The following is a 19446-nucleotide window of genomic DNA, read 5'->3' as shown; positions in this document are numbered from 1 at the left end:
ACAAATTAAAAAATGTGCAAAGAAGTTGAAAGACGAAATGGACAGCAATACAATTCATTCATTCATTTTCATTTATTTCAAGCAAGTGAGTGAACAACACAAATGACCTGCATCTGATAATGCAAAGAATACATGTAAATTCTACCATTCTAATTAATTCATTTATGCTCATAAAAGAGTGGGAAGAAGAAAATATGATTTAATGTTTTTTCATTACAAATTGTGCAAAAATAAATTTGCAATATTCTATTATTTATTCATATGTATCATTATTTACAATAAAGACAATTATGCACTTAATCACTAAAGGTCACATGGTTCTATATTTACATGCCGTTGCATAGATTTACAATAACACATGAAGTTGCACGGCAGCATTCTTCCTAACTCAGTCTTCTTTCTTGTTCTTTGACAGGAAGGCAGAAAGATTTGGATGAGGCCCTAGTTGACCTTATTGTGAAGGATTCACAACCTTTTTCAATTGTGGAAGATGAGGGTTTCAAGAATTTTGCCTAGAAACGTGACCCTAATTGCATCCTTCCATCCAGAAATACATTGAAAACAATGTTGAAATCCAGATACACTGAGACTAAAGAGAAATCGATGGCTCAAGTGAAAATGGCCAATGCTGTCAGCTTGACCTCAGATATGTGGTCGTCAATACATATGGATGCTTACCTAGCAGTTACATGCCATTTTATTAATGAAAATAACAAACTTTCACAACTGTCCTTGGGGTCTGTCATTTTCCTGACACACACAGAGCTGAGCACCTGAAGGAGGCCAAGAGCACTCTTTTTGCGTTCATGGGGGATTGAGAAGTGCATGACATGCCTAGTCACTGATAATGCTGCCAATATGATAGCCTGTGCACAACTTTTACAGGTATGTCATGTGCCTTGATTTGCTCATACTGTACACAAAATTTAGTGGTAAAAAATGCCATAGAGCAAACCCCTGAAGTGAATACTCTGTGTCTTCAATGTAGGCTGATAGTTGGCCTCTTTAGATCTAGTGCCAAAGCGAAGCAGAAGCTCTCAGACATCGAGGAGCGAATGGGAAAACCAGTGATTAAATGAATCCAGCAAATAGAGATGAGATGGAGCAGCACCTATTCAGTGTTTGAGCGTCTGTTGGAGCAGCGTGAGGCAGTGGCAGCAGCTTTGGCCAGCTTGAACACGACCTTAACTCCCTGAAACAGTGCTGACAGTGAAATGGTGAGTGAGTGCCTTCATGTTCTTGCTGTGTTTAATGAAGCAACTGTGGAACTGTCCTCTGAAAAGAGGGTTTCTGCCTCAAAAATAATACCCTTAGTCGCAAGATTCTGGAACGGCGTGAAAGGTTAACTTCAGTATGCAGTAACCTTCACAAGAACTTCAGAGAGCGATGTGGGGTGGAGGTTGTGAGGGTCCTAGCCGTCTCAACTGTGCTGGATCCTTGGTTCAGAGTTCTGCCATTTGGATCTCCAGACAATGCAGAAAAAGCCGTGAAGGCTTTGACAGCTGAGTGTTGTGCTGTCGTTCGAGCAGCCTCTCATGAACAAGCAAGCGCTTGTGAGCCCTCGACATCAACACCACCAGGGCCACATGCCAGTGAGCACACGGAGGAGAGCCTGTGGGATGATGTTGATAACCTGGTAGGGGAGACGTCACAGAGGCAGAGTGCCATTGCTGATGCTACTGTTGAGGTAAGCCCACCCCCAGACACACAATACGCTCCCAGTGTTTGAATGAAGTTGTAATTGTTTTTCGTCCATATTTATTGTTATGTAACTGATAAATTATCTAACTTTCTCCTGTAGGTTCAGCGCTCTATCTCAGCGCCATATCTACCAAGAAGAGAAGATCCATTGGATTTTTGGAACCAGCATGCAGTTGTGTTCCCTCACCTTTTCGAGTTGGCCAAGGCATCTCTCTCCATTCCGGCCACATTAGTCCCTTGTGAGATAATCTTCTCAAAAGCAGGAGAAATTTTAATCAAGAGAAGAAACCGTCTCAGTCCAAGTACTGTTAAACAAATAGTTTTTCTTAATAAAAATACTTGAATGTACACAAGTGCCCCCTACAAACACTGAGCGATTGAGGAGAAAATATCCTTTCATACAAATAATACTATTAACCCAAACAATCACAAAAATTAGGAGACAAAAAGACACAAAAAATAGCAATTCCACTCCACATAACAGTCTTTTGATTAAAGTGATATTCTTACCAGTAACAATAGAGGACAAACCTGATTTATGTAATGTGGGTTTAAACAAAGCATTTAAGTCATCAAGTTATATTGAAAAATTATGTATTTCAAAGGTAATATTAAAAATGGACCAAGAATCAACAGCAAAAAGCTCATTTGTATTTCTATACATATTTGGGAGGTGGGGGGGTTATTCACTTTGAGAGATGTTTCGAATGTTCCAAAATCGATTCTTTTTCTGAATCACTTGTTCCAAATGATTTGATCGTTTCAGTGTTCCAATATCTGCCATCCCTACCACTTGACGGTTGTTGGTGGCGTCTCCTCCTCCCGTGGGCTTTTAAGGGATGCCATCAAGGACGATGCAACAAAGATTCCACTTCAAAGCCATCAAAGGTGTTATACAGCATGGTGCTGCCATAAAGAAACGAAAGTCATCTGGTGACGTCTCCTCCTCTAGGTGGGCCTTTAAGGGATGCCATTGATGATGAAACAATGATTCCACGTCAAAGCCATCAAAGGTGTACAACAGGGTGCTGCCATAAAGGAATGAAAGGAAGGAAAGGGTAGGTGGGGAAAAGAGGGATCTGGGGCATCCTGACTAGGAGTGTGACAATATCTCGATATGGCGATATTTTATCTCCTGATCGATTATCGATATGCGCCCGCCAAGTATTAATAATTTAGATTTACATATGTTCGCTATAAACTGCCTCACTCATTATTAGTTCCTTTTGCGCAATTCCTTGACGGCCCGCTAGGGGGCCGCCTCGTGGGAGAGCCGGAAAAGTCAGCGGAAATGGCGGAAAAGTCGGCGGAAGTCGGCAAGCGAAGTAAACACACAGTAAGAGAGAACATGGCGGACACGAGCGGAAAACGGTTGAAAGATGCACCGGCAGCCTACAAGTCGTGTGGATGCATTTGGGGTTTGACAGTACTGATGGTGGAACAAAGCTGGAGAAGGACTTTGCTACATGCAAGAACTGTTTCACAAAAGTTACGTATACTGGAAACACAACGAATATGCACAGCCACTTGCAGCGCCATCACCCACAGCTAGTAAGCCAAAAAGCCGTGGCCAGACCCCCGTGGGGGCTCTACTTCAAGCAAAACTCCCTTTCAACTCCCCCAGGTCAAAGTCGATCACTCACGGCATATCTGTGTATATTTGCAAGGATCTGCAGCCATACAGTGTTGTCGAGAATGATGGGTTTCGCTTTTTGATGCGCACTTTGGAGCCACGCTACGAAATATCAAGTCGAAAACATTTCACCAAAAGCTTGTTTATCAAATTTTGTTGGTTCTCTCAAAATGTGCAGGTAGATGCCTTGCAGTAAATTTGCACTTTACAGCAGTGTTACACAGAAATGATGTCACTGTTTATAAAATAAGCTATAGGTTTGTTACTGTACTACAATAGTGACTGTGTTAGAAAGACACTCATTTGATGGTGCCAAATATACATGTTTTTTTTTCATTTTAAAATATCTGTTTTTCTCTTTTAATAGAAGTATCGCAGATTATCGTGGATGGATTTCCTGACCAATATATCGATAATCGCTGTATCGCCATATCGTGAGATAATCGTTTTCATGAGCCTTGTATCGCATATCGTATCGTATCGTGAGGAACCTAGAGGTTCCCACCCCTAATCCTGACTGTACCCCCCTTAATGGGGGGCGACCCACCAGGCTTGTCTGGATGAGAGCGATAGACGTCATGGACAAGGTCAGGGTCTATCCAACAACGCTCTTTAGGTCCGTAACCGTCCCAATCCACTCGGTACTGGCAGCCCTTCCCTTTCCAATGAATATCCAGGATACGTCGGATGGTGAAGGCCGGATGGTTGTCAGTGAGCCGGACAGGAGGTCGGGGTTCCGAAGGAGGGAACAGAGGACTGCTATAAACAGGACGGATCTGGGAGACATGAAATACAGGGTGTATCCGCAGGGTGGGTGGCAACTGGAGTTTCACTGCCGAGGGATTGATCATCTTTTCGATGGGAAATGGACCCAAATGGCGCAACAGTGACCCCCCCCCCCCCCACCCCCACCCCCCCACCCTCCACCCCCACCCCAATTGGTCCTGTGAGTCCAGTTCTGGTTGGAGATCCATGACTAGGAACGTAGTTCTGCTGAGTTGTTGGGGCCTTTTAAGTAAAGTGTTTGGCTTCTCAAAATAATATGCGTTCAAAAGAGTAATACATTTGCATCACAAAAATGCCTCCTCAAAAAAATCAGACCTCACAAAATGCACTGCGTTAGATTTGTCTCCCGCCCTACTACTGCACACTGTCACCTGTGCATTCTTGTGTCTAATGAAGACGCTCACGGTACTGCCACTCTTATTTTGCGACGGAGCGCCGCGGTCATCTTGTTTACGTATTTGTTCCACAGAACAGAAGAAGATGCGAGCGTCTTCATCATCATGAATGCGTCTCTTTTACGCCCGAGATATTAGGCATTGTGCAGGTCAAGGTTGGTGAAGACTCTTCCTTGCTTCTTGTAGAGCATCGAAGGCGGAGGTGAGCATGGGCAAGTGGTATTTACTTTTTACCGTGCCATGTTAGCCCACTGTTGTCTGTGTAGTGTCTAAGGATGCCATCTTTCTTGCCCACAAAGAAAAAACAGCTGCCACTGGGGAAGAGGAGGGTTGAATTGATGAATACCGGTTGGAGGGCTTCCTCGTTCCATTCTGCTGCTAATGTCCAGAAATCTATGGAATAGTCTGCAATGCTTCGGGGTGCTTGGCGAAGGGCTTGTAGTCGGCTTGCATCCGAACCAAAGGAGTCAGGATGGTGGAACACGGTTTCCATCTGTTGGGAAAACTCAGAAAAAATGGCTTGTTGTACCTTGAGACAAAAACAAGCCCTCTGGCCATGCAAATGCTCTCTCCCGTAACAAGCCCATGACATAGTTGACCTTGAACAACGACCTTGAACGATTCCACGTCACAGCCATCAATGGTGTTATACAACAGGGTGCTGCCATAAAGGCATGATAGGAATGTAAGGAGAGAAGGGGGGATCCTGACAATAAAAAGTCGTAATTATGACCCAAAATGTCAAAATGCGCAAACTGCGCATGTGCCTTCTTCATTGTAGCCTTCATTGTGTGGCACTCTGCACATGCGTTTGTATCTCATAATTTCAAGTTTTTATCTCAAGTATGACTATCTCATAATTATGACTAGCACATAATTATGACATTTTATCTCATAATTATGACTTATTATTAGGATATTTTTTCTTCCAGTGGCGGAAACAGGCTTCCATATGAAAAAGCTTCATGTAGGCCACAGGTGTCAAACACAAGGCCCGGGGGCCAGATGTGGCCCGCCACATCATTTTATGTGGCCCGCGAAACCTCAGGAATAATGCATATCAATAATGCACTTCACCTTTGTCCTTCTAAATGTATTTGATCCGTCATCTTGACAGAAAAATGTTACTGCATGCAGTTCTTCTAAACGTCAGTATTATCTAATCACGCAGCAAGATATTCCATGCATTTTTCAAAAAGAAATACTTGAATGTCTGCTTGTCACCATGACACTCTCACTTCACTTCTCATTTCGAAGCAAGTTATCCATCAATTAGTTAGTACAAACATAATAATCAAATGCATGGGCAACTGTGTAATCATATCATGAGGTTCTATTCAGATTTATATTCAAATATACTGACAGTTACAAGTGGCCCTCTGAGGGCAGCCGTAACTGCGATGTGGCCCTCAATGAAAATGAGTTTGACACCCCTGATGTAGGCAAAAAAAATGTATGAAAATTTGCTTCAATGTGTACATTTTTGGATTAATAATAGGCCGTTTTCCACAGCAAAAGAGCATGATGAATATATTATATTTAGAGCCGTTAATTCATGACAAAGCCACATGAAAACATTGTGGGATCTTCCTTCCAGCCAAGTAGTGTTTGAGTTAAGCCGGCTGTCAAACAGCGAATGTGGAACGGTTAGACTCCTGCTGAAGGGTAAACAGACGTACTGTAGTGTTGTAGTGAGTTAACAGTATAAACAAATCAGTATAACGTGATCTCTGTTGGAGAAGTGACGTTACATCACTGTGCTGTAGTGAGCGAGGGAGGGGTGAGAGGGTGTGTAGAAGGAGGAGGAGTTTGTGGTGTCTGCTGCGCGTCTCCTGTTGAAGTGAGAGCAGAAGACGTGACAGGACCTGATACGCGTCCTCACCATCAGGTAGAGTCGTGGACACGGTAGGCCTCACTGAGCGTCTTCTTTTTGCGGACATGAGTGATGCCAGGTAACATTTGCTTGTTGTATATTTGCAGTTGATTGTTGACTGCTGCTGTTTGCACAGACTGGTGTGTTGTCCTGGGAACAAACAAGAGATGGAGCGCATGGAAGATGACAAGGTAAACTTTTTCTTTTTATTATTGTCTTTCAGTCTGACTTCTCATGGAGTTAACCAAGCATGGACTCACAGTCACTTCAGTATTTTTCCTTCCTGGCGAGAGGAGTATGAGAGCGGGGCATTTAGGGACGTGACTAAAAGAGAAAAGAACGGGACAAGTTGCAACTTGAATGTGATTTTTTTTTTTTTTAAATGCACGTTGGTAGAGCCAGCTCCAATATACAGTGCGACAGCGGACATAACATTAGGTACAAGATCACGGTCATTACTGTAAATGACTGCCATTACTGTACATTTCCGGACTATATGTCACACTTGTTTGGCTGGTCCTGCAGCTTATATGTTAAAATATATCCTATATATCATTGAATTTGATGCCTTTTAGTTAAAACATGGTGGTGGTTGATTTTTTGGCGACACTTAGTGGCCACAATCATTGAGTTGAGTTTCTGACACATTTTGGCACACAAATTGATACAGAATACACACAGATACAGAATACTTTGTAATCCAGATCTGCCTGCTGTGGAGACTGTAAGTAATGTGCAACTCTAATGATATGATGGCTGTGTGGACTGAGAAATGTGCTATTTTACACATTAGGACACTAATTATGTCTAGCTTGGACAACTAAATACACTCTTGTCATTTTTTACTCTATTAAAATATAAATATGAAGTTTTGGTGTTGCGGATGTTGGATACGTTTTTACACTCCGGGATGCGTTCAGACGTCATGTCACGTATTAAGTCTGTTCTGGAACATTCTGACATTTAGTAAACAAGTCCATTTTTGTTGTAGCCATATATTTTTTAAAATGTGACTTATTTCTTTAGCTTGTGTAGCTTTTGTAAACCCGGGATGCAAGGGCCACTTTGATATTTTGTAAAGCAACACATGTATGTCTTTAAGTTGAAGTGGGGTGGGGGTTGGTTTTTTTTTTGACAACTAGTGGCCGCTGTCGTTCATTGAGTTGAGTTTCTGATGCTGTTTGACACACAAATTGAATAATGAGTATCCAGAATACTTAATGATACTTAATGAATACTGTAATGATTTCTAATTTCTGCCTTGGAGACTGTGTCTGTAAGTAATGTGCAACTACTTGTATAATCATACAATAGCTGTGTGGAGTGAGAAAATCAAAGAAAGTCAGAATATTACTGGAATAATGTCATAATTACCAGAAGATTTATGAAAACTAAGTTGAAATAGTTTAAAAAAAAAAACCCAGCAGAAATGGAAAAAGCAGCTGTAACTTTGGGGAAATTAGGTTGGAGGAAACGTTTGAATTTTACGGGAATAAAGTCAACATCTTAGCATATCGGCATCATCATCCTTTATTTAACCAGATAAACCTCATTGAGATGAAAAGTTATAAGAGTGACCTGACCAAGACAGCAGCATAACACAAAGTTCCACGTGTTGCTTTACAAAATAGAGAACCACCAAACTCCACTAACGATAAACTAACGTAACGATATGATAGCTGTGTGGATTGAGAAATGTTCTATTTTACAAAGCAGCATACACACGTATGATTTTCACTAAGTCATTTGTGAATACAAAAGTGAAGTTTTGCTGTTAAAATGTTTGATACATTTCTACACATTGGGATGCGTCCAGACGCCATGCCACATATTGAAAGTGTCTCTTCCAGAACATTCTGACATTTATTAAACAAGTACATTTTTATTGTATCCATATACTTGAAAAATGGTGACTTATTTCAGCTTGTGTAGCTTTAGTTTGTCTCTTTGTTTCTTTGTTGGTGTAAACCCATGAGGCAACTTAGCCACTTTGCAACACAAGTCAAGGAGATATGCTAAGAAGTTATATATAATAATAAACTGCATCTCAGCTTTGTCGTATAGGTGAAAAGCCTGCTAGTATCAACTTTAGTCTTTGGTCTTTTTTTGCCGTTTTTTTTCTTCAATAATCTTCGTAAATTTTCTTTAATATTATGACTTTATACCCGTATTATGACTTTCTGACCATAATATTTTGACTTTATTCCCATAATATTATAACTTTTCCCCAGTCTAATTTTCCAGAAATGACAACGTAAATATTGTTTTGTTTCTCAACATATTATGACGTTTCAAATATAACTTTTTTTTCCCCATTAATATTTCTTACTTACATTTTTTCTCAGTAGTTTATTTTCCTAAAATTGCAACTTTTTTCACATTAGCATACAAGATATTCTATTAATAGTTTGACTTTATTCCCATAAAATTTTGCCCTTTTTCTTGTTAAAATAATACTTTTTTCTCTTAATGTTTTGCCTTTATTTTTCTAAAATTGCACCTTTTTTCTCTTTGGAATAAGTCTTTTGTCTCTTAATATTTTGATTTTATTCTTATAAAATTACACCAATTTTATTCCATTTCTGCTGTGTTTTTTTGTCCCCAACTATTTCATCTTCCTTCTTGTAATATTATGACTTTAGTCTCGTAATATAACAACTTTTTCCCCAACCAAATTTTTTAAAAATTACAACTTTTAGTTTTGTTTATTTCTCATAATCCATCCATCTTCTACCGCTTCTGCCCCATGGGTGCAGGCCCGGCCACCAGATGCTCGCCATCTCCAGAGGGGGGCCCTGGTGATCTGCGTCCGCGCGAGGACGGAGTCAAGGAGTCAGTTTTCCTTTATCATCGTTGGGGTCATTTTGAGCCACTCTTAGTCTGGTCCCGCTCCTAGGACCTGTTTGTCATGGGTGACCCTACCAGGGGCATGAAAGCTCCCGACTACATAGCTCCTATTCATTGGGACACGCAAACTCCCCCACCACGATAAGGTGGTGGCTTCAAATATTACGACTTATATTATATTTCAACTTTATGCTTCTAAAATGTTATTTTTTGTCATAATACGTTACTCTTGTAAAATTCCAACTTTTGCTCCATAGATTACAACTTTTTTCTCTTAACATTTTGACTTCATTCTTGGAACATTACTGCTGATTTTCACGTTTTTGCTGTTATTTTATATTTTTTGTTTTGTTAAATTATATTTTTAAAATGTGCCATGGCCAAGAAAAAAACAGCTGGGGGCCACAAATGGCCCCCGGGCCACACTTTGGACACCCCACTTTGCTCTTCTGGCTTCCTCTTCTTCTCATGTGAATTTAGGAACGGCGCCATGACATTGGAAAGTTAGCATCCCACCCCCATGCGGTACCTAACCAAGGCAGGCAACACCTTTAATGTTGGATCATTTTCATATTTTTGAGAGATTAGCAATTTTGCTGCAAAGCAATGATGCTCAGAGCCCGTTTCAGTCCTACTGGAGTTTTTTCTCTTCCCCTGCATCACACTTGATAGCTAAATAATATAAAATTCAAGCCAAGGAGAGAAGACTTTCTGTGTGAATGGGTGAGTGTGTGTCAATATTGTGTGGCATCGCTTTCCAAATGCATGTCTCAGTGATGACGAAGTCATGTCAGAATGTGAGGCAAGCATGAGGATGAGCTAACGTAACAGTGTGGAAGTCCATGTTTCAACACATAAACCACCAGCGTGTAAGATACACTTGTGCGAGGTAATGTTGGGCTGTCATTGTAAGTTATGGATATAATTTACTAGTTCAAGCACGGTTGCTGGCACTGACAGTGGAAAGTGGCGTGTTTTTCATAAAAGTAACACAATAATTCCAAAGAATATTGTTACTACTTCAATTACTTTTTGGGGAAGTAACATTTGGTGCTACCACATTTTCCAGACTGTAAGCAGCATCCGCCAGAAAATGTGTGATGAAGAAAGTGTTATTCACTGGTATTTATATTTAGTTATCATCAAAGCAAGTGTCATGGCGCCACTCCTAACATTACATTCACAAGAGAAGAAGAGGAAGCCAGAGGGAGGGGGCAATGTTTACACCAATAAGGAGACAGACTAAAGCTAAAGTCAGTTATTTAAGTGTATGAATACAATAAAACCATACCTGTTTCATTGCAAGAAGACACTTTTAGTACGTGACATGACACCGGTGCTGCTTCTTGGTTGTCTCATAATCCTGGTTCTTATATTCCTGGTTGTCTTATGTTCCTGGTTATTTTATGTTCTTGGTTGTCTTTCATTTCTGGTTGTGTTATATTCTTGTTGTCTATTACTGGTCTTATATTCCTGGTTTTCTGGTAGGCTTACATTCTTGGTTGTTTGTTCTTGTTTGTCATATTCATGGTTGTCTTATTATCTTGGTTTTATATTCGCGGTTGTTTTTGTTGTTCGTTGTCTTTTAGTTACAGTTGTCTTATAATTCTGGTTGTCTCACATTCCTGATTGTCTTAAAAAAATGTGGTTGTCTTATGTTCCTTGTTTTATGTTCTTGGTTGTCTTTCATTTCTGCTTCTTATATTCTTGGTTGTTGTACAGTATGTTCCTCGTTGTCTTATATTCTTGGTTGTGGTATATTCCTGGTTGTCTTTATTCTTGGTCTACTTACATTCAGCTGTTTTATATTTGGGTCAGTACGGTCCTTTAGTAAGTTTGGGTTGTGGGAAGGAAGCACATTTCAAATGTATTTTTATACCCAGGCCATTACGATGTTTATTACTCATATTTGTTTGTTATTGTATGTTTATTGTCTTTTAAAACAGTAAATTACTAAACTAGATTGTTGGCATCTTTGTTCTAGGTCATAAAGTGTCTTAGATGTTGTCTTGCATTTTTGTACAGTAGTTGCTTGTTCATAAAACAGTATATATTACAAGAGTGACCTGACATTCATAAGTACAGTATACAGTATATACAGTACATCCAGATATAATTTTATTCTACATTGTGTGATATGCCTTTGGATTGCTAGAAATATTTATAATATATAAACATTGTGGTAGTGCCAGGTGCACGAGTGCTGCTTGCATGCATTGTGGTGGTGCCAGGTAAACAAGTGCTACTCGCAGGCATTGTGGTAGTGCCAGGTACACGAGTGCTGCCTCAGCTGCTCACATGCATTATGTTAGCGCCAATGTGGAGCTCAAAAGCTGCTCTCATTTTATCTTATTTGTTCTCTGTGACTTCTTTCCTGTCTGTGTCTCTTGCATTTCCTGTGATAGGTTACAGCAATCATGTTGCCATGACAACCGTTATAGGGCACTTTTTACAGTAAATGTCACTACATGCAAGTCATTTTTCACTTCCACTTGTGTTGTTTGACGTTAATGTTCATTTATCAGGCACACTTTTTAAAAGTTTTTTTTAGTAGTACTTTAGTAGTACTTTTTAGTATGTTCCCCCCCCCCTTTTCAGTGCAGAATTTGATCCAGTGAACCTCCTGCATCTTACTATGGAAATCTAAGCTCATTATCCAAAGAACACCACCTGATAAATTTTGAAAATGTATTTTATTTTTTATTTGTTTCCATTTTAATTTATTTGAAATAAATAACTTGATGTTTAAATTAATGTTTTATTTTAAAATGTATTTTCTATTTTTTTTGTTACAGATAACCTGTATTTGCTTTGTAACCTATTTCTTCACCTTTGCACCTTACCTGTATATTATAGAAAAGGCTTACGAGCTTAAAAGTTTTTAAAAAATGTAATTAAGTTAAGGGGTTTGGCCAGGAACTTCATGGCTTTCTGAAGGCCTCAGTGTTGTGCATGCCACAAATTTCTCTCCTCCAGTGGATTAATATCCTGATGTATTAGCAGGTAACTATGTGCTAAGCCAGCTTTAATTCAGAGGCCGGCGGGAAAAACAACCGCATTCCCTGCAGGTGTTTTTTTTTACTGGGAGGAACGAAGCAGCTGTGCATAGCGGAGACAGTGCAGGGACCGTGCAAGAAGCTCACAGAGCCGAGTGATCGCTGGCATGCAGAAAGCCTCATTGTCTGTTTGGATAAACAAGAAGCGCTTTGTCAGACACGCCGCTACTCCAACAATTTATTTAGAAAAAACATTCACGCCTTCTTCTCATCTCCCCCCCTCCATTCTTCATCCATCAGCCAAAGCAGAAGAAAGTCACCGTCTACCTGCTCTACTGCGTTTCCACCGCTGTCATCGGCTCGCTGCAGTTTGGATACAACACGGGAGTCATCAATGCACCTGAAATGGTGCGACCCTTCAAACTGACATTCAGTTTTTATGTTTTTATGTGGACAATCATAAAACGGCATTTGATGAAATTACATTAACTAAGTGACATAAACTAAACCAGCACAATCTAGCTAGCTACAGTAATCCCTCGTTTATGGCGGTTCATTGGTTCCAGACCTGACCATGATAAGTCCAATTTCCGCCAAGTAGGATTCCTTATTTATAAATGGAATATTTTTGTTGAGCATGAAAAAAAAATACATTTTTTAACATTAGCGCCCGCTAGACATGAAGTAACACCCCATAGTCACCGTTACTCCTCTTACCCAATATAGTAGATATAATAAGAGAAAATAAGTCATATAAGACATAAATAAGACATAATAGCGACTCACACATGTTAGCATTGAGAGTTCCTCGTTGTTCCACTTTACTTCCGGTGTCTGTACAGTATTTCCTGCGGTGGCTATTGTCTCATCGATGTTACATTACTGACACCTAGTGACCAGTGTAGAATACTACATATCATCACAATGTCTTCAATGCATCTTCTGAATGCCTTATACTTCATTTAGCCATCGTTATGCTTGAAAATGCTTACTTTAGGTAGAAAAGGTGAAATTTGTTTAAATATGCCTATTTTTGGACTAATTATAGGCTGTACTCAACCACGAAAAGCAATGAAATATTTTTGAAAAATTGTGGTAGTGAAATTGTGAAATTCGAAGCACAAATTGGCGAGGTATGACTGTATAATTTTAAAATTACATCTTTAATTTTATTCTAAAGCTTTTATTGTTTTTTGTAATTATTGATATTACTCTTAGTCATTTTATTTTGTAAATATGTTTGCATTTGATGGCATTGTTCTAGTACACAGGATATGATAAATGTTCTATATATTTTTATTCATAGTTTATTTCTCAGCATTTGGGTGTATTTATGACTATACTTTATGTGGCACTCATTGAAATACTTGAAAGTAAAAAAAAAAAAGTAACTCTAGAAAATTATTTTAGTACACAATACCTTTTTTACTTTTAGAATTTTATCAAAAAACTATTACTACTAGTACTACTACTAGTAATAAAGATACACGTGTAGCTGAAATAATTTTCTATTTGATTCGAAGGATTGTGCAGGTGTACCCAACGATGTGTTTATGCGAGCATACGTTGACATGATGTTGTGTTCCATGTGGATTTACTAAACATTAAACACAAGGAATCTTAGTTGCTAACCTATTTAGTGATTTTACCAGAAACTGCGTAGATTCTTCCAGAACGTGTCTCTGGAGCGCTACAACAAACCCTTCACCCCGGGAGCCAACACCATGGTGTGGAGTTTTGCAGTGGCCATCTTTAGTGTGGGCGGCATGGTGGGCTCCTTCTGTGTGGGAGCTATGGTCAACAAATTTGGCAGGTGAGCGCCTCCTCCTCCTCATTATCATCACAGAAAATGGCACTGCCCCCCCCCCCATTCAGGAGGAGGTCTATGCTGCTGGCAAACATCCTGGCCCTGCTGGGCGGTGGCCTGATGGGACTGTCCAGCCTGAGTCGCTCTTTCGAGATGGTCATCATCGGCCGCTTGGTCATCGGTGTATTCTGCGGCCTGTGCACGGGACTGACGCCCATGTACGTGGGAGAGATCTCCCCAACCGCCCTCAGAGGAGCCTTTGGCACCCTGCACCAGCTGGGCGTGGTTGTTGGCATCCTGGTGGCACAGGTAGACATTACATCCTGCAGGACTGCACTCAGAGACATCCTTGAGGATGCTTCATGTCAGATGTGTTTTTCCAGATCTTTGGTCTGGAGTCTCTTCTGGGCTCAGAGTCTCTGTGGCCTCTCCTCCTCGCCCTGACCGTCCTGCCTGCCATCCTGCAGTCCATCATGCTGCCCTTCTGTCCTGAGAGCCCACGCTATCTTCTCATTGTCCTCAGCCACGAGGAGGAGGCCAGGAAAGGTCCTGACACACTCATGCCACCATACATCACCATACATCCATCTCACATTCTCACTGTCTCATTCTATTTTTTATCATTCACATGACCATTATCATTTCCTCAGTTACTCCATTTTTCAGTAAACCAGTTAGTCTCAACTCCTCTCTCATTCGCAGTCTCATCGTTATTCCAGATTGTATCATTGTCATTCTCACTGTCAATCTAATTTTTACTCTCATTCTCAGCCTCACTCACATTTCCATTTATTTTTAATGTCATTCACAGTCTCAACCTTTGAATTTCATTTCATTTTGTTTCTCATTGTTAGTCTCATACTCACACTGTCATTCTTTTCACATTTTCATTTATTCTCATTATCTATCTTATGCTAGTTTTAGCCTTTCCCACGGTCCTTCTCATTGTCATTCTCCTGTAACACTATTATCATATTCACCATCACTCTTATTTGTAACACTAATACTAATACTAGTTCTCACTTTTTATTTAATCTCACACATAGCCCCACTCACATTCTCATTTATATTCATTTATTCTCATTCTCAACCATATTTCACTCATTCTCATTTGTATTATCATTCTTAATCTCATTTTTAGTTGCATTATCATTGATCGTTTGTCTCGTTTTCAGTCTTGTTTCTCATACTCTCACTCACGTACTCTCACTCACATACTCATTCTTAGCCTCATTCTCAATCCTATCCTTCATACTCTCCTCCTCATTGTCATTGTTGAACGTACGATCATTCTTATGAGTGTCGCTCTCATTTTCACTCACTCTTGCTCTCATTCTCATCCCTATTTTCAGTCTCATTCCATTCAGTTTAATTTCATTGTCTTTCTCATTTTTATTCTCATTCTTTTCTATGGGTGTAACAATTCATCTACTACATCGATGTATTGATTTATATTCCTATGATCCAACTACATTGATCTGTGTTCGGCAAGTTGCCATTCCGGACGACACATATCGATCTAACATCGTTTAAAGGTAATCAATCAAGTGTGTCGATACTACAAAACAGAGCATTGGATTTAAGCAGGGCCGCACGGTGGCATAGTGGTTAGCATATTGGCCACACAGTCATCGATCGGAAAGATCTGGATTCGAATCTACGTTTGGCATCTCTGTGTGGGTTTTCTCCGGGTACACGGGTTTCCTCCCACAAACTCTAAATTGTCCATAGGTATGAATGTGAGAGTGAATGGTTGTTTGTCTATATGTGCCCACCGATTGGCTGGAGCAGGCCAGGGTCACCCGAAGTTACCCGCGACCCTAGTGAGGATAAGCGGCATAGAAGATGGATGGATGGATCCACCAAGGAATCATGAAAGCATATGGGTGTGTTTTTTTAAGGACTTTTAATGACAAGACCTTAATTGTTACTCGATTGCCTGTCTGTGACGACAACAAACCGGAGCATGGCGGATTGCAGAGAACAAGCCGGCGAGCGATTAACTAATTAAGCCACCATTGTGGTCCAGTGTGTGCAAACACTTTGACTTTTGCAAAGAGGAGGATGTTTTAAATAAGTCCAAATGAGTCGCCTCCTTGTAAGAAGAAAGCCTTAGATGCACTGTTTGGCGATTTCTTCACCCAAAGAGAAAGAAAATTCACAAGCGAGACAGCCAGAGCAAGGCACCGAGCAAAAAATGGCTTGCGTTTGACTGAAAATGCTATGAAGTGGTGGAGATCTCAGGAGAAAGAGCTACCTCTACTTCAACCCTTGATAAACGGTACCTGTGTATTTTAGTACTGCTGGTGACATAGCGAATGCACACTGACGTGTTCTGCGGCCAGATCATGTGGATCAGTTGGTAATTTTTTAAATAAACCTGTAGAGTCGTTGAAGAGTAGTTGGTTACACTTGATCTTTTGTTAAATATTAGTGCACTGCTGTTTGTTTATTAAAATGAGAGAAGTAGCAGGTTCAGCCACTGCTCATTTAACCTGAAAATAAGTTGGTTGCACTTTATTTTTTATATTAATGTTGTGTTTGTATTTTTATAATATTTTTTTAAGTAGCAGGTAAACCTACCGTTGAATTGTTGGCTGCACTTAACTGTACTTTTATTGAATATTGAAAATGAGAGCAAAAAAGGTTAACCTCCTGTTAATGCAATCTGAAATGTTGGTTGCACTTTATTCAAATAAAATGGGAATGCATTTGCCATTAATTGTTGTTTATATGCATAATAATTTATACCTGATTCCCTTACAAAAACGTCACCTGCACTGTCCAATATCCAGGTATTTATTTCACAGTCACACTGGTTGAATTTTTGGCTAAAATGTTATTGATTTAAAGTTACTGAATCGTTTCAGATCGCATCGGTCTCAATGAAATAATATCGTCCTTGAATCATATCGGCAACCACAAAATCGTGATACGAATCAAAATTAAAATGAATTGTTACACCCCTATTCTTTTCACATTTTGTTGTATTCTTAATCCATTCTTAATGTCATTCTCAGCCTCAGCCTTTCAATACTCATATTCTTTCCACATTTTCATTTATTCTCGTTGTCTTTATTTATCTCGTTCTCAGCCTTATCACTTCTCACGATCCTTCTCATTGTCATTCTCGAGTAAAACAGTATTATCATGTTCACCGTCACTCTCGTCTCATTTTTTAAATTCACATTCTCATATTTAATCTCACACACAGCCCCACTCATTCTTTTATATTCATTTATTCTCATTCTCAACCATATTTCACTCATACTCAATTGTATTAGAAATTTTACTCTCATTTTTAGTTCTTATGACTCACATTTTCATTCTCACTCTTGCTCTCATGCTCATCTTAATTTTGAGTCTCATTCCATTTCATATCATTTTCGTTCTCATTTTTAATTGTCACATTCACACACACCTTATTTTTCTTTTATTCTCATTATTATTCTTCATCTCTTACTCAGCCTCATCCTTTCAATTTTATTACATTTTGTTCCTCATTTATATTCTCATACACTCACATTCTCAACATTCAGAGCCTTGAGGAATTCAGGGCAAAACTCCACAGCCCCTGAAGCTTTGCCACTGAGGAGTTTTTGACTACCTCAGATACCTCAGCCACGGTGATGGACCTGGATGTTGAGGGACTGTCTTGGCTGATACATCTCTTCAACATTGCGTGGAAGTCAGGAACAGTACCTCTGGATTGGCAGACCACAGTGGTGGTCCCCCTTTTCAAGAAGGGTGACCGGAGGGTGTGTTCCAACTACAGAGGGATCACACTCCTCAGCCTCCCTGGGAACGTCTATTCAGGGGTGCTGGAGAGAAGGGGACGTACAGGAGGTGCGATGTGTTTTATTTATCCTGGTCCCTGAACACTGGACCAGCTTGCAAGGGTACTGCTGGTGGGTACATGGGAGTTTGTGGTACGGGCTACATGTACTTTGTGGACTTGGAAAAGGCATTCAACCCCGCCCCTCGCGGTGTCCTGTGGGGGGTGCTCTGGGAGTACAGGATTGGTGACACGTGCCATTCGGTCCTTGTACAACAGGAGCAGGAGCCTGGTTGGCATTGCCAGCAGTAAGTCCAGCCTGTTTCCGGTGAACGTTGGCCTCCGCCAAGACTGCCCTTTGTCACCGATTCTGTTCATAATTTTCATGGACAGAATTTCTAGGCGCAGCCAAGGTGCCAAGGGGTCCAGTTAGGGGGCCTTAGGATCTCGTCTCTGCTATTTGCAGACGATGTGGTCCTGTTGGCCTCATCGGGCTATGACCTTCAGCGTTTACTGGAGAGGTTTTCAGCTGAGTGTGAAGCTTCTGGGATGAGACTCAGCACCTCCAAATCCGAGGCCATGGTTCTCAGTCACAGAAGGATAAAGTCCTGCCCCAGATGGAGGAGTTCAAGTATCTCAGGGTCTTGTTCACAAGTGAGGGAAGGTTGGAGCGTGAGCTAGACAGGCAGATTGGTACAGTGTCTGCACCGTTGTACTGGACCGTCGTGGTAAAGAGAGAGCTGAACCAGAAGGCAAATCTCAATTTACTGATCGATCTACAGTATGTTCCCACCCTCACCAATGGTCATGAACTTTGGGTCGTGACTGCAAAACGAGATTGTGGATACAGGCGGCCGAAATGAGCTTTGGGTGGTGACTGCAAAATGAGATCGCGGATACAAGCGTCCGAAATGATGTGGGGTGGCTGGACTCACCCTAAGAGATCCGGGAGGAGCCCAGAGTAGAGTTGCTGCTCCTTCACATCGAGAGGAGCCACTTGAGGTGGCTTGGGCATCTAGTCCGGATGCCTCCTGGACGCCTCCCTGGTCAGGTGTTCCGGGCATGCCCAGCCGGGAGAAGGCCCCGGGGCAGACCGAGGACACGCTGGAGGGATTATGTCTCACAGCTGGCCTGGGAATGCCTTGGTGTCCTCCCGGTGGAGCTGGAAGATGTGGCCGGAGATTGGGAAGTCTGGACTTTCCTACTGAGACTGCTGCCCTCGCGACCCGGACACGGATAAGCAGAAGAAAATGGAAAGAAATGGGAACACTCACATTCTCACTCTTTTACATTTTAATTTACGTATTGTCATTGTCGTTCTCAATCTCTTTGTCACCCTCATCCTTTCAGTTTCATTTAATTTTGTTTCTCATTTTCATTCTCATACACTCACATTCTGAATGAAATGGGAACACTCACATTCTCACTCTTTTACATTTTTATTTATCCTCATCGTCACTTTTAATCTCATTCTCAGCCTCATCCTTTCTCATGGGCCTCATTGTCATTCTCGAGTAAAAGAATATTATCTATTATAGTGTCTCTCTCATTTTCATTCTCACTCTTGCTTTTTCTCATCTCTATTTTCAGTCTCATTTCAATCAATTTTTATTCTCATACTCTCAAATTCTCA

General features: G+C 40.7%; 1 protein-coding gene across 1 annotated transcript in view; it reads left to right on the top strand.

The window, feature by feature from the left end:
* slc2a3b (solute carrier family 2 member 3b) overlaps nucleotides 1–19446 on the top strand; it is a 48533-nt gene that overhangs the window by 5068 nt on the left and 24019 nt on the right. The window contains exons 2-10 of the mRNA XM_054780984.1: nucleotides 764–885; nucleotides 989–1687; nucleotides 1802–2589; nucleotides 2654–2759; nucleotides 6525–6579; nucleotides 12532–12639; nucleotides 13884–14044; nucleotides 14107–14347; nucleotides 14422–14584. Coding sequence (XP_054636959.1) covers nucleotides 2541–2589; nucleotides 2654–2759; nucleotides 6525–6579; nucleotides 12532–12639; nucleotides 13884–14044; nucleotides 14107–14347; nucleotides 14422–14584 — 883 coding nt within the window. The 5' untranslated portion in view covers nucleotides 764–885; nucleotides 989–1687; nucleotides 1802–2540. The remainder of the gene's footprint in view (nucleotides 1–763; nucleotides 886–988; nucleotides 1688–1801; nucleotides 2590–2653; nucleotides 2760–6524; nucleotides 6580–12531; nucleotides 12640–13883; nucleotides 14045–14106; nucleotides 14348–14421; nucleotides 14585–19446) is intronic.

This window comes from Dunckerocampus dactyliophorus, chromosome 7 (genome assembly GCF_027744805.1).
Source record: "Dunckerocampus dactyliophorus isolate RoL2022-P2 chromosome 7, RoL_Ddac_1.1, whole genome shotgun sequence".
In the NCBI taxonomy this organism is placed as follows: domain Eukaryota; kingdom Metazoa; phylum Chordata; class Actinopteri; order Syngnathiformes; family Syngnathidae; genus Dunckerocampus; species Dunckerocampus dactyliophorus.
The sequence above is the reverse complement of the archived record's forward strand: the minus strand, read 5'-3'. Positions and strand labels throughout refer to the sequence as shown.